The sequence below is a fragment of the Poromitra crassiceps genome (genome assembly GCF_964638095.1).
Source record: "Poromitra crassiceps genome assembly, chromosome: 14".
Taxonomy (NCBI): Eukaryota; Metazoa; Chordata; class Actinopteri; order Beryciformes; family Melamphaidae; genus Poromitra; species Poromitra crassiceps.
The window spans coordinates 15,748,271-15,775,264 of record NC_139633.1 but is presented as its reverse complement, the minus strand read 5'-3'; the positions used below and the strand labels follow the sequence as shown (position 1 = coordinate 15,775,264).

Here is a 26,994-nt window from a genome sequence, read left to right as displayed (position 1 = left end):
GCTCTTTCCATAAAGCCCACCAGCTTTGATATCTGTTGACTAGTTGTTGTTGATATTTATAACGGTATTGTGGCTCTAAAATAGCATTTTTATGGATGCCTGCAACTGCATGGCGGTGATTTCCGCTCCTCCGTTTCCACTCCGAGAACGCCTCCTCGACTCTGATTGGCTAAACGGACAGTGACTATCCCATACGTCCATCCAGAAAAAGTTCAGCCCTCTTGAACTTTTCTGTCCATCAAAACATATGCAAATTAGCTGGATACGTACGCTTCATCAGTTCTCCACAGATAGACGGACGGCTGTCTTGAAAATGAATGGAAGTGAACAGAGAAATGAACGCAGACGGACAGACAGCACGCATCAGCGTGGCCACACCCCCTTAGTCTTTCTGTGCATGTTTCAGTTCACTAAAGGGAAGGCTACCAAATGCTTCTGCTTTATTAGGGACATCAGCCTCTGTTTGCCCAGAGGGAGGAAGAGAATATTTGGTGATTGAGTGAGAGCTGACCTATAACAAGAGAAGAGGTTTCCCACTTATATAGAGAGGCAAAGTGAACGTCACTTCCTGCTTCAGCACTGTACCAGAGATTTTCTTCCGCAATTTATTTTCCCATAGACATTTCGTAAAATGCTTATAAAAATAGTTGTACTTGGTCAAACCAAATGGTTGAGTTATATCTAGAATCGGGAGAGACCATAGAACATTTCACTCTGACCAAAACCTTAAAACACAACATCGAGAAAATATTTTCTTTAAACCCGCTTTTTTTTTTTTTACGTTTTGGTCTGAGTGAAATGTTATGCGATCTCTCCGGTTTCTAAATATATCTGAACCGTTTGGTTTGAAGAAGTAAAACTATTTTTATAAGCATTTTATGAAATGTCTATGGGAAAATAAATGGCGGATGAAAATCTCTGGTACAGTGCTGAAGTAGGAAGTGACATTCCACTTTGGCTCTCTATAGTGTTCTGTCATAAGGCTAATCATGCCATGTTATTTTGATGAATAGTCCTCACCTTCAGTCTCCATGCTGCGTAAGGCGAGTCGGACTCTCTGCAAAAGAAGCGTGCCGTCTTTGTCCCCACGTTCAGTAAATGTTCCCCCAGCGACCCCTGCGTCTGAGAGATGTAGCGAATCTGTTGGGCACAGAAGGGAGGGAGGGGGGGGGGGGGCAGAAAGAGAGACAGCATGAAACGGAATGAAAGATAAATGTGGTAGCTTATGGAAAAAATAAGCTATTTTCAGTGCGTTAAGGTGGGGCGAACCAATTCACTATTACCATTTTAAACAATATAATCACCATTTATGTTCATTGTAGATCTAGACATGCCCCGCCCCCCCAGCTACGAAGCCATCGTCTCCACTGTTTTTCAATGGCTCATTTGTCCTTCACCCGTACTATGTCTACAACCATCATATCCTGATCCCTGCCTCCATCGGCCTTCACAAAGCCTCATGCACGCTAATGGTAGTTCACAAGGTTATCTACGGCATCGAGGCCTGTTACACCTGCATCACTTCATCAAGTCAATCACAGAGCTGAAATGCACCGTGTGTGGAATGCATGTGTGGCTGCAGAGACCTTGGAGATGTCACATTCATGTGACCCCCTGCACTGATGAGCGGCGTGTGCGTTTGTGAACTTTGAGAAAGTGTCAGGGTCCTCTGGGTGTACGCATATGAGGTGTGCTGATATACAGAGCCAAAGTGAAACGTCTCTCTCTCTCTCGTAAAAAAAACTCTCTCGTAACGGGACAAGCCCCGTCTTTTATTGTCACACGAACACCACAATACATGCATGCGGCCACAACAACCGTAAAATGCTTATAAAAAGTTTTACTTGATCAAACCAAACGGTTCAGATATATTTAGAAACAGGAGAGACCGCATAACATTTCACTCTGAGCAAAAAACGTAAAAAACTGCAGATTTAAAGAAAATATGTTTTCAATGTTGTTTTTTTAAGTTTTGGTCAGAGTGTGAAATGTTCTATGGTCTCTCCCGATTCTAAATATATCTGAACCGTTTGGTTTGAACAAGTAAAACTATTTGCATTTTACAAAATGTCTATGGGAAAATAAATGGCGGATGAAAATCTCTGGTACAGTGCTGCTGAAGCAGGAAGTAGGCGGTCCCTTTGCCTCTCTATTGGGGGGAGGGGGTGATGTCTATGATCTTTGTGCCAGTGCTTTGCTGCAAAGTGATGCTTCAGATGCTGCGGAGCAAGAGTATCATCCACAGCTTTATGAGAGTGGAGACCAGTGAGGAGCCCGGCTGACGTCAATCACAGCGAGGTGTCAAGGAAAACATCCATTAGAGGTGGGGTGCTGCTCAGGGGCGAAGAGAGAAGGGACAGCCAGCCGGACAGCGGGGGAGCAGAGTGAGGATCAAATGTGGCAGGTTAGCATTGCTGTTGCAAAGCAGCTTGTCTGCCAGCTCATCACCAGACTCAAATAACAATGCTGAGGTCTGTCAAGGCCTAGATAGCTTTAACGCAGACAAACACGCGTGACCTCACTCTACGCAAACATTGTGCAGCCTTCATCACCAAAACAAGCTGTAGCCTGACACACAGATGATGTGTCCTCCTATCCCAAGGCCCTTTCTGCCTCACGCTGTGTGTGCATGACCCAAGGCTTCTGCGTCTCTCCAGCCAAAACAAATAGCTATACTTTACTCTAGCTTTGCTTTAAGCTATGCTTTAGCTATGCTTAAAGCTCTGCTTTACTCTCCTGAAACTGAAAGAAATGGGCTATAATTCACACCATAGTGATGGGAAAGCGAGAAATTGTAAAATATCTCGGGGGAGACCGATCACACCGGCCGCGGCGTCTCACGTCCTGCAGCGAGTGTTTCGGCGCCGTTGGGTCTATTTTTGACACGAGCCGCCAGCGGCCAGGTTAACAAGTTGTGACTGGCGTGGAGCAAAACAGAGCGAGGCACAGAGCAAAACAGAGCGCTTCAGGTGTGAATGGTCAGGCTCCTGCTCGACACTTCCGTAACGCTCTGCTTCGGAGACGCTTCTGGTGTGTCCCCGGCGTTAGGCTTCTTCACAGTACCCATGTTTCAGAGCATAGATGTTTCTGTTGGAGCGTCTTATGTTTTGGATGCTTCCATGTGTGTCTGTGTGCCCTTTGTGCACTTAATGCAATGTGTCTTGTTGTGTGTGGGTGTCTTGTGTCAACATGAGCCTGCTTGTAGGCTATATGGGAGGCTATGATGAATGTATCCATTGGGATGCTTCTGATGGCTTGCATCATGGATGTAATCTCATCTGTTTTGCTATGTGGGTTAGATGATAGGGCTGTGCGCTTAATCAAACTTTATTTTTTCAATTACGATTTTGGAATTGCCACGATTCTGGAAATCACCGGGAAAACACCGGTGGGTTATGACGTTATGACCCGGGGATGGTCATAAGCAGGTTGTATTACTCATGGAAACCATCTGGACACCACCATAATCTCTGCTCAAGCAAGAGACGCAGTTGTATTGCTTTGTGGCTATTTAACCCGGGCAATATATTATTTTATTAAAAAATATATCTATTTTCTTTTTTACTTTTAATTTATTTATTTGTTTATCAGATCAAGCATAAATTTAAAGTGTGAAGAAATGGCTCTTTAGAAATGGCTATTTAACCTGGGCAAAATATATATACATTACACATACAGTATATGTTTTTATTTTATTTCTTTACTTTTATTTTAATTTATTTCTTTGTTTATCACTTCAAGTAAGGTTTGAAGAAATGGCTCTCCCTCACTCTAATACACACGATGATGGCATTCGTGAATTTCTATAGACTTTAAGGTGAAGGCTGCATTTAGCCTAAAGTTCCCTCCTTCCAGCTGAGCACGACATGTAACATGTCTATAATGAAGTGTCTTGTTGTGTGTGGGTGTCTTGTGTCAACATGAGCCTGTTTGTAGGCTATATGGGAGGCTATGATGAATGTATCCATTGGGATTCTGATGGCTAATGTCATCTGTTTTGCTATGAGGGTTAGATGATAGGGCTGTGCGCTGAATCAAACTTTATTTTTTCAATTACGATGTTGGATTGCCCCGATTATGGAAATCACCGGGAAAACACCGGTGGGTTATGACTCGGGCACGGTCCTAAGTAGGTTGTATACTCCTGGAAACCATCTGGACACCAGCATAATTTCCGGGCCAAGGAAGAGACGCAGTTGTATTGCTTTGTGGCTATTTAACTTTGTGGCTATATTTAAAATATATTATTTTATAAGAAAAATATCTATTTTATTTTTTTACTCTTATTTTAATTCATTTCTTTGTTGATCACATCAAGTACCGGTATATTTAAAGTTTGAAGAAATGGCTCTCCCTCACTCTAATACACACGATGATGGCATTCCTAAGTGAATTCTAAATAGACTTTAAGGTGAAGGCTGCGTTTATCCTAAAGTTCCCTCCTTCCAGCTGAGCACGACATGTAACATGTCTATAATGAAGTGGGCGTGTAGCGGGGCAACATCATGTAAACAGCAACAGAAACAGAAAACAACACAGCGCGTGTGTGTGTGTGTGTGTGTGTGTGTGTGTGTGTGTGTGTGTGTGTGTGTGTGTGTGTGTGTGTGCGTGTGCGTGGGTCGGAAAATTCTTGTGACGGGAAAACCCAGATTTTTCCTGGAAGGCGTGTCTCTCTCTGTAGGCCTCCAAACAGTGAGATCACTGCTGCAAACCTACCGCCTTGCAAAACAGCTCTCCAGCGAGCCTGGGCCTGCTGGAGAACAGACAGGAAGTAGAGGCAGCGGTGGTCTTGTTTATGTCGATCCACACGACAACAATGCAACACTACAATGAAATGCTGCTAAAGCTAAAGCTATCCCACACCAATAAACAAAACTGCATCTCAGTTTAACCGTCATTCCCTTCCTACTCAGTGTGCAAAGCATCCCCTCCTCCTCATCCCTGACACTGAAAAACAAACTGGGCTACGTTTTGGACCAGTTTGCAGAGAGGAAAATTCCACTCGGAGCCTTGCAGCTACAGTACCAACCCAACATAATCCCTCCTGCCTCCATTGAGCCAGTCTACATCCTCTTATTATTCCTGCTCCTCCAGGCTGCCAGCCGGGCCTGGCCCGGCCCGCCAACCCAAAAGACACATCTTGCTCGTGTCTGCAACAGTGTACTTAAGTTCCCCCCCTCATGTAAAGATGTAAAACTCCCTGGAAAAGGTGCTCCTATTCCCCGTGTACCAGCCCTGCGCCCATAATGGTGCTTTCTCACTGGGAACGATTGCTTTTCTTTTCGTTCCGTTCTGCGCCCGGGCACGATTGCTCCCCCTCCCCTCTTCCCCGCTGGTCATCTTTCACATTACAACATTTCTTCCGCGCTCGGGAACGGAACAGAGTGCACTTGCGTCATCAACTACGCCTGGAGTTTATCCTCACCCGTGTGTTGTCTATGTGGTTCGCAACGGTTGGCGTTCACACTCGCAAGCGTTCCGTGCCCCGGGCACGCCAAAGTGTTCCACAGACCACCTGACCACCAAGTGGATCCTGTCACGGTTCCCTGTTGCGCGCCCGGGACGGAACGCAACGTTCACACTCGTCAAACGTTCCAAAACTGTCATCAACAGTCAGTCTGGGGACAAGTGTGCTCGGGAACGGTACCGGCCAGTGTGAAAGCACCCTTAGAGAAAGAGAAGCCAGAAAGAGAGAGACAGACAGAGGAAGACTAGCGTGTTTAAGAGACGGATATAAAAAAAAATATGGGGGATGGAGAGATTCCCAGGACCCTACAGCACCGGGGCTAATCATAGCTGCTGGTAATGAGACGTTGGTTGCCTGAGTGGTGAGAAGGTTTGTCGTGTCAGAGGGGTGACCCTTCACTGCTGCTGCTGTGCTAGTGAAGTAAAAGGTGGCGTGATGGGGTGGAGGGGGAGATGAGGTAAGGAGAGGGAGGAGGAGAGGAGAGGAGACGAGGGGAAAGAGTTATAAATACAATGTGCTGTGTGGGATGAACCAGACCCCCATGCAGAAAGATAAGAAGAGAGTGGAGAAGAAGGGGGTGGCAGCACCCTCTTCAGCCCCAGCCAGATCACCATGTGGCCCCAGGATGACACCCCACCACACACCCGACTGGGCCTGTTGCTGCTGACGGCTATTTTCCCCTCAAAAAAAGTCAATGAATGGCCAGGGGATGCACTCAACAATGGCTAGCTAGTAATAACGTTGTCCAAAAACTGCTGGGTTGCAAGCCCTTATGCCAGAAAGGCAAAGTCATCTGTAGACCATTAACGCAGACAGGTTTTGTTTGGCGAATCGTGTGTGAGGATATTATTGTGTCATCGATGTTTGATGAGAGCGGATGCTGGTGGTTTGGTTTAGCAGCAACCCATGACCCAGTTCATTCTGCATCACATCTTTTCCCTTGACTGTGAAGCTGTAGGTGTCATTCAGAGAGAAAGAGTGAAAGAGTGAGTGGCTAAATATATATAGGCTAGACAGACGGTGAGTACACGTGTGTGTACGTGTGTGTACGTGTGTGTGTGTGTGTGTGTGTGTGTGTGTGTGTGTGTGTGTGTGTGTGTGTGTGTGTGTGTGTGCGTGTGCGTGCGTGCACGCGTGTGTAACCGGAGAGACATGACAGAAAGGCAGAGCAATAAAACGTTGGGGGTGGTTGCTATGATATTCTATTTCGCTGAAATACTGAAAGATTTATGCATGATGATTCATTTATTGGGTTTGATTATTTAAAAAGAGTAAAAGATGACACTTAAAACTATCGGGTAAGAATAAGCGTATTCATTGAGAAAATGTTTGTTGGATAATTTTCACATTAAGTATCTTTTCCTTCTTTCGGAATTATTGAGAACATCAATTCACATATCTCATTTGTCTGGTTTCTTTTTATGTCGCCTATAAAGTTGTGAAATTGTTAGGAGCCGGTGGACCAGCTGTGTTCATTATCTCTGTATCTGTATATATTAGAACAGTCCAACACTAAAAGCTCTGACGTTCATCTATATCAGGGGTGGGCAATTATTTTTCCTGGGGGGGCCACATGAGAAACCCAGAATGTTGCCGGGGGCCAAAAAAATATTGTCCTGCCGTAACCTCTAATTTTATCACTAGATTAAATGATAGAGAACATACTCTGCTCTTATTCTTCAGCCTTTTATTATATTGAAAATCACTCCAAACAGCCAATTCAGGTCATCTCATTAGATTTTTCTAGCATCAGAAGTAAAAAGGTGTGGTTTGTCTTAGACCTCCCGGGCCAGGCAGAACCATCATGAGGGCCGGTTCTGGCCCCCGGGCCACATCATGCCCAGGTCTGATCGATATTATTGATTGATAGCATCTCATTTGAAAAGTACAACAGCAATGACAGAAAGTGTCAAGTATTAGTGTACACTTTGTTTCCCCCGGCGACGACATCACATGAGCAACAACACACAGGCCTTAAGCATTGAGCTTCAACATAGCAGAGAATAAAGCCATCAGAACCAGAATGCCACCAAATTGTAACGTTTGCACGCCAGCTGGATTCTGGTGAAAACAAACGCATCCATCTGGCAGCGTCAGGTTAACCAAACTGACCTCTCATGACAACATATTTTCTACTTGGGGAGTGTCGGCCCCTGAACTCTCCTAGCTGGCTACTTCTTGCGTTCAGCTAGGCTAGGCTACGTCATGATAGACCAAATGCAGATCTCTGCATACCGGTCGGTGGGCAGGCTTGGCAAAGGGAGAGGTGGGGGGAACTAGCACAGGTCAGCTGCAGAACAGCACCCATGGAGGGTAGGGATTTGGGTGTCTTCTCATCGTGAACCAGCAGTCTCTCCACTCACTACACCACCACCACCACACAGCTCGAATGGGCCGGTGAAGTAGTGCCAAAGTGGAGTCCTCCCAAAGAGAACATCCAGGCTTATCAAACTGAGCAAGTATTTTGAGCAGGAGACAATAATAGATAGCAGCCAGCTTCAGCAGACCAGGAGCCGTCAGGCTGAAATATAATGAGCTGAACTCTGAAACAGACGTGTTTGATCATTGCTTTCTCGCTACGAAACACTCCCGCCCATACTCTCCACACTGGGCTACACTTCCATTATATCTACCCATCGTTTAGTTCACCTTTCTTCATCTCTCTATCCGATAAATACTACATTCTGCAGGCTCCTCTCACATGTAATCTTGCTTCTTCTCTCTCTCTCTCTCTCTCTCTCTCTCTCTCCCTCCCTCCACAATGCTGCTTATCTATGCCCTCACTCCACCACCCCTCTATCTGAGGCTTCCCATCAGCTCCAAGCATTCCTTCAGTGAGGAGGCTCCCCGCAGGTATCTGTGAAGCAGCAGCTTTGGGACAGGCTGATCTCGCCTGCAGAAACACATTCATTATATTTAGCCTGGTGCTGCTGCTGCTGCTGCTGCTGCTGCTGCTGCTGCTGCTGCGCTCAAGTCCAATCTCTTTCGGAGGTGTTGAGTTATATCCCTCCTGCCGTTGCTCCTGGGCAGTGTGAAAAATGATGCCAGGCTATAAAAACACTTTGGTAGGAGGAGGAGTGCGGTCGGCGTGTGCAGTGCGGGCCTCAGCGCTGTAACGCAGGGTAATGTACTGTATGGGATAGAGCAGCACCTGCCTGAGGCTGTGCTGGCACTAGGCTGCTCCGTGTACAGTAAGCCCAGATCAGTCACCATCAGGCCTCCACCGGCTCCAAATAGCTGTACCATCACTCACAGGAAGATGCCATCCTTCTCACTGTCATAACCCCCACCCTCCACCATCACACCCACGGGGAAGCGCCTCAACTAGGAACTGGGAAATACCACACTAATCTGGAGCTGTCGCGGTCAGCCACTTGCCCCCTCATCTACCCCCCCCCCCCCCCACTTCCCCATCCTCTCTCTCTTCCTTCCTGTAGAGACTTAAAAACATTCCTCTCTCCCTGAATCTCAGGACGCATTCACACAACTGACAGTCCACTTCCTCGGTTCGCAACCTGATGGTCCGGATAGGGTTGCCAACCCTCCTGGGATGGAGAAAATAAATTCCTAGAGATTCTTTGATGGCAGAAATGATAAGAATGTGTGTTTCTTGGATACGTTGTAGGTCGGGTGCGCCTACTGTGTCAGCAGATGAAGGTTATTTTCATAACTTTTTGCTGGGCTGTGCTTTTTGCATATTTTACTGGGGTTGTTTTCTTGGTTCTAGGAGGTTGCATTGCATATTTAGCAACTGGCAATGTGTGATGATGACGGTTACCGGCACATGCACATATTGCACATTTGGTATTGCATAAGGGTGAGAGTAGTTTTTGGCCTTTGGCATCACGCAATGATGACAGCACAAATATGGCAATTTGGCAATAAAACGCATGTCAGGAATGATGTGAAGTGCACATTTCCATAGCAGATAAGACTATTTTTAAAAGGTTCATCATGCCATGAAATCATGTTGTGAAACTCATGAAATGTTCGTCCTCAGCCCATAATGCACAGAGCCACCGGCTACGGAAGCTGGTTTCATCCAAAATTGTGCAATGCTTCCTGCAGTTGTGTCAGATTGAGGTAAGATCTCGTTCTCACCACAAATCGTACCGGAGTTCGTTTGGGACCAAGTCCACTTCTTAAACAAGGTCTCTCGGTCTGGTTGTTTTTGTCCGCACCCGAGTGCGATTGCTGTGTTCACACCTGGCCAAACAAACCGCAGCAACAAAACAGAGTTCGATTCAACCAAACTAAACAAGGCAGGTGTGAACGCACCCTCACACTCCCTATTTTCCTCGGTTCCACTCTGTCCTCAGATAGAAAACCCCTTCAGTACCCTTAAGAGAACATTAGACTTAGTTCTCACACAATTTATAATTGTTTTGGCCAGCGCAAGCGGGCCCTACATTTGGCTTTGTCCAGTCCAATTTGCGTGCCGATGCTCGTGAACGCTTTATCGCGCTGGGATATGCTAGGTTCTGACCTAGCCTTGTTTTTCTTCTTTTTTTTTTTTTTTTTACAAATGTACACATTGCAACAATATCACGTTCCTATCCTGGTCTCAAGCCATCTGTCCTGAACTACGCAGCTGAAAGTTTCAGCTTCTGCTCTTAAAACGGCTCTTTACAACTTGTGGGAGCTTCAGACCGAGTCGCCTTGACATGGACAGAGCTGGAGAGCACGTATCCAGCAAACTCCAACAACAGCTGGAACCATGTCAACAACCTCGAGGCAAGCGTGTGATAGAAAGCCGGTTTTGAACAGAAACTCCAAAAACAAACACGGTAGACTCCATCGTATCCTCGGTGTGACCAACTCAGTCCTCTGTGGGTGGTGTCGATCGCTCGGTCTCTGTTGTGCAGAGGAAGGAGAAGATAAGAGACTAGAGAAGAAGGGAATGGGGGGAAAGAGAGAGATGACTACACAGCCTGTGCTGTACCTCGAGCTTGAGAGAGGGGAGCCTGGGAAAAGACTAAGAGCTGGTAGTGTGTGGGTGGAAACACAGGGCTTAACGCTGCCTAGACAGACAGCCATGGGGGGGCCGGCGTAAGGACGGGTGGGAGTGAGGAGGTGGGGGCCTTGAGAAGAGACCTGTGGTTCTTCTCACAGCAAGAGCGATTTCAGAGGGGGAGTCAGTGAATCAACTCCAGACAATAGATAGCGCGCTGGCGACGACAGCGGAGGAGGAGGAGGACGAGGACAGAGTTTCCAAATGGAGGGGAAAGCCCAGTGAAATATGGAGTGTCAGAAGGCAGCGGCGGTGCAGAGGAGAGAGACGGAGCGGTAGAAACCGGGGGGGAACCCGAGAGAGAGGACAAGTGGGCGGATGAGAGAGGGAGTAGGAGAGATGCTGAGATGAGACAACCTGAGGAGCACAAAGGAGAGGAGGAGGAGGAGAGCACTGCAGGGCCGAGAGCTTACCTGGTCGTACTCCAAGGCCCCGGGGTAAAGGGGCCAGCCCAGGAAGAGCTCGGCGACCACACAGCCCAGGGACCACATGTCTATGGCTTCACAAAACGGCAGTCCCAAAATGATCTCTGGAGCCCTGCAGGGGACACAAAAACACACAACACACAACTGTTAGTCTCTCTACTACAGTCACATCATAACATGACTTAGCAACATGCTTTGGAAATATTATATAGTCATATACTGTGAAAGAACGTCAATGTCATCATCATCATCATCATTATCAACCTTTAACAAATTCTTATTTTCAATAACGGCCTAGTGATAATAAATAAGCGTCTCTAATAAGAAACACTTTATGTGCCATCCTTTCCCAGGACCTATTAAAGCAGCTACGAGCAACTTTTTCGATTGTTATTAAACAGTATAAATTTAATATCAATGCATCACATCTTACCTCTAATAGTCGACGAGACCAAAGCCGTGTGTATCTGAGATTGCTCCCTTAGGTGATTATTAAGTCTATAGTCTGTCTAATCGCGCCAACAGGGGGCTCTCTAGAGCGACCGGACCGGGTAACCCGGAAGTGAAACGCGGAAGTGAAACCAGGAAGTGAAACGCAGCTGCCTTTTTACGCCATTTGCGCTGCCTAGCAACATAACATAAACAATGTGAACGCCACGCATACTCGCGGGAACATCTCTCGTTATATTCTAACAGGTTTTTTGGAAGTTATTTTGTGGTTATGGCCGAAGTGGCTGCTGCAAACCGTTTCATTTCAATTCCTGATCTGCCCTGGCTACAGACACACTAACACTGGCCGATTCACTCGGGGTTCAAGCGAGACTACTCTGCGTTGGTATCGTCGACTATTAGAGGTAAGATGTGATGCATTGATATTAAATTTATACTGTTTAATAACAATCGAAAAAGTTGCTCGTAGCTGCTTTAAGGATATACCTATAAGACCTATAAGTAAACACAGCTGTCCAATAAACACCAGCTCCATGTTTATCGGCTCAGCATGGATACAGAATCTTGTGGTCATTCAATGTTCCTTCCACTGAACATTGAAAACTCCTCTTGTAAACAGAATATAGCAATATAAATAAACTACTCATCTGTACAGATCTGCTCTGCTGTACAGAGGCAAACGGCAGTTTTGTGTATTGTAAAGGTAGAGGGGCTAGATTTAATAACAAGAATTATATCCACAAATTATATTAAATTATATACAGCTATGCAACAACAACATTTTTGTCGGGTAGGAAATTAACTTCAAAGTGATTTTTTTCTCTCTCTCTCTCCAGTTACAGACAGTTACTGCTTTTAGGCTTTCTTAATAGCAATTTGATGGCAGTTCCTGATGCTGGGCATGTGTGGGTAAACATGTAACAGTACCAGCCAGGTGCTGTGCGTAGGGATGTAACCATAACCGGTTTTAATGATAACCGTGATAAAATTCCTTTACGATAACTGCACCGTTTCACATTTTCATTATCATTAAAACTGTGGTACCGTGATTACTGTGTTACCATGATTACAGTGCTTTGAAAAACATTTCAGTGAGTGTATCAATCCTTTTTGGGTCTGAGTTTTCAATATAAAACGTTGTAAAATGATTTCAGTGAGTCAGTACTTTTTGAACATTTTCAGCAATTTCTTACGAATACCTTGATAATACTGATAACCGTGATCATTTTGTTCACGATAATCTTTCATACCGTTACATCTCTAGCTGTGCGTGCTCCAGACCAGCCAAGCATCAGCAGGCTGAGCCAGTGTGTTAGCAGGTCAGCCAGGCTGGGGGATCAGAGCTTCTGACAGGCTGTGCTATCAGCCAGGCTGGTATCAGAGCTTCTGACAGACTGTGGTATCAGCCAGGTGGGTATCAGAGTTTCTGACAGGCTGTGCTACCAGCCAGGCTGGTATCAGAGCTTCTGACAGGCTGTGCTATCAGCCAGGCTGGTATCAGAGCTTCTGACTATCCGCTCTTGGCTGATGGGAAATTACAAGCACAGTCACTACTTGTGCTGCTAAGTGCTGGCTCAATGCAACTGCAACTAACACCATAATAGCACTGTAACACCGTGTCACACGCATAGCTGCTGGTGATGCAGCCCTGTCAGCACCAATATGGGGGAAGACAGGCAGACAACTGTCGACGAGCCAATGTTGAGGAGGACACACCACCACCAGTGCACTGATGGTGTCAACTACACCTAAGCTGTTTTCTCTGGGGGGGAGTCTTCTTCAGGAGTTACCTCACACCTCATGAAAATCAATGAGACACGAGAAGCATCCAGCAGCACACAGTCTGATTTAGCATCATCCTGTTTGTTACATGTAGATGAGAGCTAAGAGCCGAATTAGACCGAGGAAAAGACGTCATTTTCTGACCACATACAAGACGCTTATGGTTGGCAACAGCAAGCCCAGGAACCTAAATAACTGTTTGAGGCTATTTTATCACACGGTCAAAACAAGTGCAGGCAACAGCTGGCGCAGAAGGCAACATAGCTGCAGAAAATTCAGCAAGCAGTTATGCCAACCATCTCCGCCTCACAAACATGCCCTATTTATAAGGTAGTGGTTTTCCCTGGGGGGTGTGAGGGGAGAGGAACTACACATCAACACACCCTGGCCATTCATCAGCAGACCCGGCTAATACTAGGATACGAGGCTGATCAGTGCAACGCTACTTCAGCAGCTCTAATTGGCGTTAGATTGGTCTAGAGGTTAGAGACCGCCGCCCTGTAAGCAAAAAGTCACAGACGTGATTCCATCATCATCAACACATTCATCATGTCCTCTTCTGTCCTTGAATAACATACTGAAGTCCTGCTGCTCATTCATGTTAAAGCCCAGGTTAGACCAGATTCACGACGCGACTGGATGCAACTTGCAACTACAAGTCGAGATGAGACGGCCAGGCGGGCCAGTTTAAACCGCTGCAACTTTCCCCTGCAATGTTCTAAAACGGTTTCGTCTTGTTGCAAATCATTGGTCTAAACTGGGCTTAAGTGCTCTGGATAAGAGTGACAGCTAAATGGCTACATACCTATATATAGACCTACCGTAAATTCCGGACTATAAGCCGCACCTTTTTTCCAGTTTTTTGGCCTTTTTTGGCCCCTGCGGCTTATATAACGGTGCGGCTTATCTATGGATTTTTTCAAAAAAAAAAAAAAAAAAAAAAAAATCTCTCTTTTTTAGCACTCTTTCTAACTATAAAGCCACTTCTGTTTTAATTTCCTCTCTTGCCCTCTTTTCACCACACTGTATGACACTGTATGACACTGTATGACACTGTGTGCACTGTAAATAACAACACAGGTGGTGTTGTGTTATGTTGTTTTGTTGAAATGTTAATAAATGGGAGCATTACATATGGTAATTAAACATTAAAACACAAAAAAAAAAAAAAAAAAAAACATTAAAACACCCGCGGCTTATAGTCCGGTGCGGCTTATATAAGAAAAAAATAGTCAACTTTGAAGGTGCGGCTTATACACCGGTGCGCCTTATAGTCCGGAATTTACGGTATATATAGACCTATAGACCTGAGCCATGTCAGTAATGATAAAGAAATGGCACAACACCTTCAGAACAATGTAACAACCTAATCTTTGCACATTACTTCCTCTATAATTAGGGTAATTTACATATTATATATTAGGCATCTTGCTTGCTCTTATGACATCACTGACGACCACTGCGTGTCGCAGCCTCGCCTGCTCTATGACACCGTAATTAGGGGCCGGGCAATCACCTAATTAAAAAATCCAGCTCCGTCAGGTCATCCGCACAGCCCAGGGGCGGAAGCCATCGTCTCCGTCTGGTTCCTCCTGATTCTACCTACTAATATACTCCCGTCACTTATAGCCGCACAATCAGCCTTAGGCAATTAATCTGCCCTAATTTAAAAATCTGGCTCCGTCAGGTCACCCACACGGGTGACCTTTACAGTCCCTGAAGGTTTCAGCCCGATCACATGGAAAATGGCATAGCTGTGGCCGAACACAGAACTTGAAACAAACAAACAAACATTGCCCACATACTCAATTTTATTATATAATAGCGGACCCCTGGGGACCCCCCCTGTGAGTTAGGCGCCCCCTGGTTTGGAACATGACATCATCACTGATGACATCACTGATGACAGCATCACTGAACTTATTAGCCTCAGCCAGGAAGATCCGTCAGGTCACCCGCACGGGGTTGATCTGCTAATTTGATCTTCCTTCTCTTGATGTTTCTGTCTCATGACTTTATCACTGCTGCTGATGGCAGAACAGTGGTGCAACAAGTACAAAAAAAGACAGGGAGTGAATTTAAGGAAGTCAAAGGGAAAACAGCAGGTATCCCTTCCTTCGTTTGGGGGGGGGGGGGTGAGTGGATGTTGCCGTGGTTACATGGCTCTGTCCTGATCAACGCAACTCAAGCCTCACCGGCCTCCCGTGAAACCAAATCTATTTTCTATCCTGAGGATATGACGCGGAAGCCGAGGGGCCACTGGATGCTAGACGAGCACAGGCCTCGTGATCCTTCAGTCTCACGTGTACAAGCCCCAGACATGGTACAGTCCACCTGTGTGTGTGTGTGTGTGTGTGTACGTCACACACACACACACACACACATGTATGTACGCGCGCACACACTCAATCGCCACATGTGCATCATTAATGGTGAGAGGGTGAAGCTGGCAGGCTTATTGGTGATCGCTGAACCACTGTTATGACTGAAAGTATAGAGAGCTCCCTATTATATGCCCAATAGTGCTGCCACTAACAATTATTTTCATAATCGATTAATCTGTCCATTATTTTCTCGATTAATCGATTAGTTGTTTGGTCTATAAAATGTCAGAAGATGGTAGCAAATGACGATCAGTGTTTCCCAAAGTCCGAGATGACGCCCTCAAATGTCTTGTTTTGTCCACAACTCAAAGATAATATCAGTTTACTGTCATACAGGAGTAAAGAAACCAGAAAATGTTCCCATTTTCTCTTAAAATTTTACTCAAAACGATTAATCGATTATCAAAATAGTTGTTGATTAATTTTCTGTCGATCGACTAATCGATGAATGGTGGCAGCTCTAATGCAAAACAGAGCACACTATAACACATCCCCTAAACCAAGACAATAGTGTAGATAAATGACAAAAAGGGTTGCAATTAGCACAAAATGAGCTGGTACCTGGATACTGGTACCTGGCTGCACTAGATGAGACACATAATGCCTCCTGTAATCAGTGGCCAACTGCCAGAGACAGTTTGATATAGTCCAGGGGTTTTTAAAGTCTGAGACTGTGCGCCCCCCCCCCCCCCCCCCCCCGAGACAAAGCTAGGAAAAAGGCACCCCCCTCGCTCAATTCCTGAATGCCTATGGGATCATGATTATGTTATTTGATCCCATAGAGACTCAACAATTGAGCCAAGATAGCCTGATATGACTACTTGACATACTTCAGAGTAGACAACACCAGATACATAAACAAAGGTCTGTCTGAAGGCATGCATTTGTTTCTGACTCTGGGAAAACTGTCCTGAAGTTACATTCAAAACCATTGAAGACCTTTTTAAGAGCTTTTCTTTATTTTTTTTATTATTTTTTTATTGTTCTTCAGCATGGTATACAGAGCATCTGATACATTATTACTATTCTTTTCTTGTGTCATACAGAGTGTTATATTATTCATACATACATACATCCAATCATACCCCTGCATTCCCCTCCCCACTCCCCCCTCTCTCTCAATTCCCATGTATGCATATTGACAGTTGTATTTAGTACCACACATTTCTTTATGCTCTTCTCCATACATCTACTTACTCATCTCTATATCAACTCAATGTTTTTTATATTCATTAAGAAAAATAAAATACAAAAATAAATCCTAACATGTACATATCTGTAGCTATTAAACCTTGAACTAAGGGATTCCTTGCCCTGCACAATCTCTTATACAAAGTCTGCTCTAATTGGCGCTATATACTCGATCCAATTTTCCCAAATTCCTTTAAACTTATCCTGTTGCAGTCTGATAGAATAATTCAGCTTCTCCATCACATATATATCATGCATTACTTCAATCCAATCATCAACCCTAGGTGCTTCGGCCTTCATCCATTTCCTGGTAATCGCTTTCTTACTTGCAATTAACATGATTCTAAATATATGTTTGTCTCCTAATCGCACAAGCCCTTGGTCTACTTTCCCCAAGTATAATACCTCAAATGAGAGTGGAAGATTCACTTTGGTTATTTCATCCATACATTTCTTTAACTCTTGCCAGTAACCTTTTAGAATAGGGCAGTCCCAGAATACATGGAAATGGTCAGCTCTGTCTGCTCCACACATTCTCCAGCACCTTGTGTTTTGATATTTTTTCTGTGCAGGAGTTAAAAAATATCTTGTGATATTTTTCCATCCATGTTCTCTCCAAGATGAGGAGCATGTTGTTTTCCACTGTTGTTCAAAGACCTCTTCCCATTCCTCCACTGTCATCTCAATAGTTGCTTCTCTCTCCCATTTCTCTTTTATATATATTGTGTCACTGCCCTTCAAATCTTCCACTCTCATATATAAATTCGAAATTAGTTTTCTTCCCAAGTTTGATTCATGTGCCGAGGTAAACATATTAATTATTCCCAATTCTGATCCATCTAGATTCCCCTCTGTCATTGTTTGCTCTATATAATGTCTTAATTGCAAATACCTATAAAAATCCTGATTAGCCAAGCCAAATTGATCCTTCACTTCTTGAAAAAAAATTATATTCCTATTCTTCAGTAACTCCCAGTGTATCTTGGTTCCCCGCTCCCATGTTTTGAATCTGCTGTCTGTTCTATTTGGTATGAGTTTAAGACCTTTTCAATATATTGTAAGACCTCAACACCACTTTTGTCACATCAGTAATAGGGGTGTGAATTAGGGGTGGGGGAAAAAATCGATTCACCTAAGTATCGCGATTTTTAATGTCACGATTTTTTGGATCGATCTTTTATTCCAGAATCGATAATCGCAAATTAAAAAAAAAAAAAAAAAAAATTGGGTGCTTGCAGTCAGGCCACTCACTGAACAGCAGGCCAGGCGCCGCCTACTGGTTTACTAGTGGTTTTATTACTTTATTAGTTAGTCTGAAGTAATAATTACACTTCAGGGTTAAAGTGGGTGCATCTCATTGTAAAATTGGACTTCAAACGGCCCAAATCTGGCTTCAAACGGCCCAAATTTCACGCGCGTTGGCCCATATCGGCCTGGCCTGCTTGGTATCTAATGCCCGGCCTGAATTATGATCCCAGTCCGCCCCTGTTTTTAACTATATCGCCCAGCCCTACTCATGATATATAATATACAGTCTCTAGTGTATGATTCAACTTTTCCCATGTTCTAATCTAGTGTAAAAAAGCAAACAAACTGAAAAAAGAAAAGAAAAAAATAAACAAAAATCGCAATAAATCGTAATATCGAATCGCAATAATCGTAGAATCGCAATACTTAAGAATCGCAATATAAATCGAATCGGCACCCAAGAATCGTGATAGTATCGAATCGGGAGATAAGTGAATCGCCACAGCCCTAGTGTGAATCACACGTTTCATCATGATACAATATTATATAGATTCTTTGGACAACGATGCAATATTTGCTGATGTCACAAAGTCTGCCACGATACGATATCGATTCAATTCAGGGGTCTAAAAACAATACGAGACAATATCATATGCTCATTTAACACCATATATATATATATTAGGGCTGTGAATCTTCACTGGCCTCACGATTCGATTCGATTCGGTTACGATTCAGAGGGCTACGATTCGATTCGATTACGATCATCAATGCATCTCGATGCATTTTCAATCGATCCATCACTTTTTTTCCCAATACATAATTTATTTTTTCTCACTTTCTTTTTTCTCACTGTGTGGCTACTTTTAAAATAAAAGTGCATTTGGAATTGCATTGTATTATGATCCAAATAAACAACTGCATGTACTAGTAGGGTCATCTGTGGCACTTCCGTGACCGTGGAGAGCAAAGGTCCGTTTCTCAATGGATTTGTCATCTAGGAGGGTTAATAAACAAATTTAGCCGGGGTGTATTTTTTAAAAAGGCGGGGAAAATATTTGAGAGACCAAAATCCAAAATGGCTGCTGTGGAAATGAACTTTTTAATGCTTTGACCTACAATGATGCACAATACATGGTTTCAGAGCTTATTCTGGTCAAGGAATACATCTTTGGTGTTTATATAATGATTTTACCTATTTTTGACCTTCAAATCCAAGATGGCTGCCAATTTTGAGGCAGTTTTTTCAAAATCGTCATAGAGCCTTCATATTAGGCTTGAATGACAGGTCTTCTCATGATGAGTTGAATAATATACAGTATAAGTACACAGAAGTAATCTCTGAGGTCAATAAAGTCAATGTTTGTGTGTAAACAACAGTTGCTGATTTGCGGTTTCCCATTAAATAGGGTAGGCTACTGAGAATATGGTGTCCAGTTCATCCCATCACATTTTCATAATGAACCAAAAACAATTTTGCACTATAGCCTAACATAAAATAGTATTCTGTATGCAAAGCTAGCAAGGTTAGTTGCTTGAGCTGAATTTAAAGGTCAACTCAAAACAAACAATGAAATTAACTTTGAAATTAAAACTGAATCCTAGGCTACTAAATTTCATCAGCACACAGTAAAGGAAACTTGTCTTTGAACTCAGCTGACTGTCTAGTCCTAATCCCTGTTGTGCAATGTCCCTTTTCAGTGAAGTTTTAGTTTTTGTTAAGAGTATGGACTTTTAATCTTGACCTTGTTGGTAGGCAACGGCCCTTTTTCAGTCAAGCATTTTCAGATTAGCTCAGTCAGTCTGTGAAGCAGTCAGTGTCAGCACTTGCGCGAGCTCGCTTTTTCTCTAACTAATGTTAACATTACACACTTTAAGACACTTTGTTTGAGGATATCAACGTTATTCACTAGTCTAAAGATAGTTCTACCATCAAGAACATATAAAACAAAAGCAAAAACAATTTTTATTTGCAGAAGTCATCATTGATATTTGGTGTTAGCTAACGTTAGGTAACGTTATTATTTTTAGCTAAAGTTAATGTTATCTGTCTCCACACTTCTGTCAACTGACATATGCATTTGCTTTTGAAAATAAACAGCCTGGCTTGCTTAAGCATAACTGAAGATTAAATAGAACATGACGAATGCATGTACCGATTGGTTGGCCCATCTTCCCAGGAGGTGGTGGTGTAAACATCATCAAATTTATCAATTCAATTTATTATTCTGCAAATAAAAATTGTTTTTGCTTTTGTTTTATATGTTCTTGATGGTAGAACTATCTTTAGACTAGTGAATAACGTTGATATCCTCAAACAAAGTTTTTTTTTATTTATATCCCCCCCCCGATTTTTTTATCCCATTTTTATCCCCCATTAGTGCTAACGTAATTTCTTTATCCTGGTTGCTACTCCACCCTCTGCCGATCTGGGGAGAGCCAAAACTGGCTCCATGCTTCCTCCGAGACATGGGCAGTTAGCCAGCCGCTTCTTTTCACCTGACAGGGGAAGCTTCACCGGTAGGACATAGCACGTGGGAGGTTCACACTATTCCAACCAGTTCCCCTCCCTCTGAACAGGCGCCCTTAACGACCAGAGGAGGAACCACATTAGCAACCAGGATATTGCATGTTTTTGGTGAAGGGGGTTCCTATATGAAGGAAACCCCCGGGAGGCACGGGGAGAACATGCAAACTCCACACAGAAAGGCCCTTTTGACGACCCCACCCGGGCGGTGGGCACTCGAGGACATGCGGACGGGCAAGCGTCCACGTCGTCCCAGGTGGGAATCGAACCCACGACCTTCGAGCTGTGAGGCGATAGTGCTTACCACTACACCACCGTACCTCCTTTTATATCCTCAAACAAAGTGTCTTAAAGTGTGTAATGTTAACATTAGTTAGAGAAAAAGCGAGCTCGCGCAAGTGCTGACACTGACTGCTTCACAGACTGACTGAGCTAATCTGAAAATGCTTGACTGAAAAAGGGCCGTTGCCTACCAACAAGGTCAAGATTAAAAGTCCATACTCTTAACAAAAACTAAAACTTCACTGAAAAGGGACATTGCACAACAGGGATTAGGACTAGACAGTCAGCTGAGTTCAAAGACAAGTTTCCTTTACTGTGTGCTGATGAAATTTAGTAGCCTAGGATTCAGTTTTAATTTCAAAGTTAATTTCATTGTTTGTTTTGAGTTGACCTTTAAATTCAGCTCAAGCAACTAACCTTGCTAGCTTTGCATACAGAATATTATTTTATGTTAGGCTATAGTGCAAAATTGTTTTTGGTTCATTATGAAAATGTGATGGGATGAACTGGACACCATATTCTCAGTAGCCTACCCTATTTAATGGGAGACCGCAAATCAGCAACTGTTGTTTACACACAAACATTGACTTTAATGACCTCAGAGATTACTTCTGTGTACTTATACTGTATATTATTCAACTCATCATGAGAATACCTGTCATTCAAGCCTAATATGAAGGCTCTATGACGACTTGAAAAAACTGCCTTTTAGAGCTCAAAATTGGCTGCCAACTTGGATTTGAAGGTCAAAAATAAGTCAAATCATTATATAAACACCAAATATGTATTCCTTGACCAGAATAAGCCCTGAAACCATGTATTGTGCATCATTGTAGGTCAAACCATTAAAAAGTTCATTTCCACGGCAGACATTTTGGATTTTGGTCTCTCAAATATTTTCCCCGCCTTTTTTAAAAATACACCCCGGCTAAATTTGTTTATTAATCCTCCTAGATGACAAATCCATTGAGAAACGGACCTTCGCTCTCCACGGTCACGGAAGTGCCACAGATGACCCTACTATACTTCCATTATATTTTATTCGATTATTTTAAAAATAAAATAAAATAAAATAAAAAATTAATAATCGATTTTTGACATGTGTGAATCGATGCAGAATCGTGCACATCCGCATCGCGATGCATCTTATAATCGATTATTTTTGACACGCCTAATATATATATATATATATATACAGTATATAATACACTTGAAGTCAGAAAGGAGGTATTACATCAACATTGTAGACAGATTAGCTTCCTAGCCAAATAACCATTGGGAAATTCCTGCATCGGACAGTAGTCGAATGCCCAAAATCACAGTCCAAAACCAAGAACTGAAAAGGACAGGCGACTACTTCCAACCTGTTCCCACCCATTACTTACACTCACCTCTGTTTCCCAGGCCTTCAAACCAAGAGAAAATTAAGAAACACTGACTGGACATGTTTTTCCTCTGTCGCATGGACAAATATCAGGTGTGTTGTGTGATACCATTGTGCTGCCCACCAGTTCAAAGTGAATCGAGTATGAGAGTGAGACATGAGAGCTGTCTAAAATGTCACAGTACAAAGGTTTCCACAGAGCCTGGTGTGCTACTGGAGGAAAACACCTTCAGCCCACATCTCTTCAAAGAGTTTTCTGTGCCTTCTAGCAGCGCTGTCAGTCCCTCTTTTCAAAACATTCCCCAGTCAGTCAGTGCACCGCTCACTTCTAGGGTTTCACCTGCTCCCTCACAGTCAGTCAGTGCACCGCTCACTTCTAGGGTTTCACCTGCTCCCTCACAGTCAGTCAGTGCACCACTCACTTCTAGGGTTTCACCTGCTCCCTCACAGTCAGTGCACCACTCACTTCTAGGGTTTCACCTGCTCCCTCACAGTCAGTCAGTGCACCACTCACTTCTAGGGTTTCACCTGCTCCCTCACAGTCAGTGCACCACTCACTTCTAGGGTTTCACCTGCTCCCTCACAGTCAGTGCACCACTCACTTCTAGGGTTTCACCCACTCCCTCACAGTCAGTGCACCACTCACTTCTAGGGTTTCACCCACTCCCTCACAGTCAGTGCACCACTCACTTCTAGGGTTTCACCTGCTCCCTCACAGTCAGTGCACCACTCACTTCTAGGGTTTCACCTGCTCCCTCACAGTCAGTGCACCACTCACTTCTAGGGTTTCACCCACTCCCTCAGCGCTCAGTGCACCACTCACTTCTAGGGTTTCACCCACTCCCTCAGCGCTCACTAAATACCAGAGAGCACTTACTTGGCAACTAGATGAGCCTGCACGAGCACGAGCACGAGCACGAGCACGAGCACGAGCACGAGCAGACAACTGTGAGGGGGGGTGGGGGCAGGGGAGGGATGCTCCTTTCGGTTGGAAGCAGTGAAGGGGATTTCAGAAACAATTATCGACTTTTCAGACATTTTCTTTTCATAGATTTATGCAGATATAGTGCAACATGTAACCACGTTTTTTTGGAAGTGCTATAGAGCCAGGTGTAACTATGAATAACAAATTCTGCAACAGGCTGCTGGCAAGTCTAACGCCAATGCTAGCAAACCTGGTGCACACAATGCTGAGCATCAGTGCAGTCAGAGTCCGACACTGGCACACCACTGTGCCAGGTATGAAACCTCGACCATACTAATATGGTATTGAAAAGAGATAACAAAATAAACTCCATCTCTGCAGCAGCAAAGATCAGATTGTTTTCATGCACCCCCTCTCATATCCCAATTTTTCTTTTTTCTTTTTTGCCACATAACCTCAAGATTCCACTACATGTTGACTGCTCCCTTGTGGATTGTCTTTGGCCAATGAGATGAAGCCGTTTCCTGGTCACAGAGTTCAACAGCATGCTCCTTCACCTCAAACAGCTGCTTCCCTTCCTCCATCCCTCCCTCCCTGTTTGTCTGTCTCTCATCCCCAAAGAGGCTGAGGCATACGCCCATGTTATGTTCACACTGAACAAACACAAACACCATGCATGAGAGCAGGCAAGGGGAGGTAAGCAGCTTGGGAAGGAATCCTCAAACCCGGGACAGAAGTTGGGTCGTCGTCATTATTCATCATTTATGCTGATATCTCAGCATAAATGGGGGGGGGGGGCACGGTAGCGCAGTGGTAGCGCTGTCGCCTCACAGCAAGAAGGTCCTGGGTTTGATTCCCACCTGGGACACTGTGGGCGCTGAGGGTGTCCTCAGTGTCTATCTACCAGGTGGGCTATCTCATCAAACAGCCCCTCTGTGTGGGCACCCTCCACCAAAACGTTTAAAAAAATGCAGGTTTAAAGAAAATATTTCCGATGTTTGTTTGTTTTTTGGTATGCGTGAAATGTTCTATGGTCTCTCCCGATTCTAAATATAGCTGAACCGTTTGGTTTGACCAAGTAAAACTATTTTTATAAGCATTTTATGAAATGTCTATGGGAAAATAAATTGTGGAAGAAAATCTCTGGTACAGTGCTGCTGAAGCAGGAAGTGACGTTCACTTTGCCTCTCTATGTCAACAGTAGGTAGCCTTACAAAACGCAGGAAGAAAGCTCTGCAGTACAAACTTGGCAGAGTGGAGTGGAGTCCTACATTTCTCTTTAATTAAACAAAAACCCAATCAGATTCCAACTACCTCAATAAAACATATCAAAATGCTACGTGATGAAGAGACAAGTCCACTTGGTATTCAAGGATGGTTTCTCCAGTAGCTGACATTATTACTCTGCTGGATCAATTCTGAATTATATTAAATGCAAGTCAGCATGAGACGAGTGAAGGCTACCCAGGGGTGCAACAACCTTAAATAACATGCTATTAGATATCATAAATCCAGATTCAGTCACAACCTCCTCCGCTGCTGACACAAGCAAAAACACTGTGGCGGCACAATCAATAACAGAATAATGCTTAATACGTAACGAAGACGTTAACCAAAACTGTTTTGGTTAACGTTCGTTGTTGCTCACACTTTCTATATCTCTGTTGAATTGTCAACTAAAACTGTGCAGGCCAGGCATGAGTGTTATTTTTGCTAGGACAGCTTAGGCAGAGGAGATAAATTATCTCGACGACGACGGTCATCTCTTATTCATGGCCATGAGCTCACAGTCCAGAAATAGGCGCGTGATGCACACTGGCTGTGTGTCCGCAGAGAGAGGAACACAGTCTAAAGTGACATCCAAGCAGTTCTTCATAGACGACAACAAACAAGGGTAGGCTGCCCATTAGATGAGGGAACGCTGAGACATATACTTATGTAGAGCCTTTCAGTAGGATCATCTGATCAACTCCTTTGGTGCTGCAGACATGAGCTCAGCTGTAAGGCCGAGCGGGCGGACACCACCAGGGTAAAACTGACAGACAAAATGGCTGCCTCCACCATGGACGGGTGGAGGCTTGCTGCTGCACGTCTCTCTTCCAGGAACTGTAATTCCACACACCCTCATTGCATTCTGCATTATTCATCGGAACACAAAGGTCTGAGGCGAGGCTGAGGTAGCGTGCACTCTGCTCGGCCCAGTCGACCCTAGATGAAGGAGACGTGGTTTTAGTCACGTTTTACAGATGTAAACCACTCAGTGGGCGGACATGACGGGGCCAGTGCAGCACAAGGACTCTGTTTTGATGCTTGATTCAAAACACTTTTGGCTGTTCCTTCCTAGTGCAAAGCAAACCAGTCGTGCAACTAACCACTGGTTCTGCAGTAGCTGAAAGCTGACACAGTGAGTGTGTGTGTTTACATGCACACTAATAAACTGTTTATTAGCTGATTTCTAGAGTGACCTGATTATTCAAGGGTCGTGTAAACAGCATCCTTTTTATCGGATAAAGGCCGTTATCCGTTTATGAGAAAACCCCATAAACACGCCTAGGTTACTGCTGAGGCATCAGGTTTATTCATTGCCGTCAATGTTCACTCACGCACTTTGAGGTGAGTTCCCGCTATTTACTAAGTGCATGTAAACGCAGAAATCAGATTATTGCCAGTTACCTGATTATTCTCAGTTATCCGTTTATTGTTTGGTTGTGGAAACATTGTTTCCCCGATGGCACATAGCGTAGTGTCCCATTCATTCACCTGAATTTAATCATCCTTTGAGAGAATAGAGAATGCAGGCTAGTTAGCGACACTGGCTCCTTACAAACGCCGCCAACTTCACTTGCCCCAAAAAACGTTGCTCTCCTCCCATATAGTGCTTGAACGTGAGCCAAACAATCATAACATCAATGCCGCTCCCTCTGCTTCTGAAGCCCCATTAAATAATCTAAATTATGCCCCCCCCCCTCTCTCTCTCTCTCTATCTAGCTCTCTCTCTCTCTCTCTCTCTCTCTCTCTCTATCTAGCTCTCTCTCTATCTCTCCATCTAGCTCTCTCTCTCTCTAGCTGCACAAATTGCTGATGTGAGTTTTTCGGAACATTTCACCACAGACCTTTGTTCCAGAGTAGAATGAGATGAGAGGCTGTGTGAGCTTGTCAGTAAGTGTGTCTCCTCCTCCAGTCCAGACAGCAGGTTGACATTGCTTTCAGGTTGATTTTATTCCAACTCGTGTGGTCAGAAGCTGAAGGTTTGTTTCACTCGCTGAGCTCCACACACTGTTTATATAATAGACGGCTTCTGTAACCAAAGTACCACACGTGTTTTTGTGATGGTACCTTGCACATCCGCCAAACTAAACACAAGAGAGTTTCATGCCTGTTAACACTGCTACCTGTACAGTAGCTGTTAACACTGCTACCTGTACAGTAGCTGTTAACACAGCTACCTGTACAGTAGCTGTTAACACAGCTACCTCTACAGTAGCTGTTAACACTGCTACCTGTACAGTAGCTGTTAACACTGCTACCTCTACAGTAGCTGTTAACACTGCTACCTGTACAGCTGTTAACACTGCTACCTGTACAGTAGCTGTTAACACTGCTACCTGTACAGTAGCTGTTAACACTGCTACCTCTACAGTAGCTGTTAACACTGCTACCTCTACAGTAGCTGTTAACACTGCTACCTGTACAGTAGCTGTTACCACTGCTACCTCTACAGTAGCTGTTAACACTGCTACCTGTACAGTAGCTGTTAACACTGCTACCTCTACAGTAGCTGTTAACACTGCTACCTCTACAGTAGCTGTTAACACTGCTACCTCTACAGTAGCTGTTAACACAGCTACCTGTACAGTAGCTGTTAACACTGCTACCTGTACAGCTGTTAACACTGCTACCTCTACAGTAGCTGTTAAC

At 44.2% G+C, this 26,994-nt stretch overlaps 1 protein-coding gene across 5 annotated transcripts in view; it reads right to left on the bottom strand.

The window, feature by feature from the left end:
- The window catches only part of hipk3b (homeodomain interacting protein kinase 3b), a 63,323-nt gene that overhangs the window by 13,606 nt on the left and 22,723 nt on the right, over positions 1-26,994 (bottom strand). For all 5 annotated transcript variants that reach the window (XM_083651101.1, XM_083651102.1, XM_083651103.1 and 2 more), the window contains exons 3-4: positions 10,892-11,015; positions 1,021-1,140 (exon numbers count right to left, since the gene is read on the bottom strand). In XM_083651101.1, the coding sequence (XP_083507227.1) occupies positions 1,021-1,140; positions 10,892-11,015 (244 nt within the window). The remainder of the gene's footprint in view (positions 1-1,020; positions 1,141-10,891; positions 11,016-26,994) is intronic.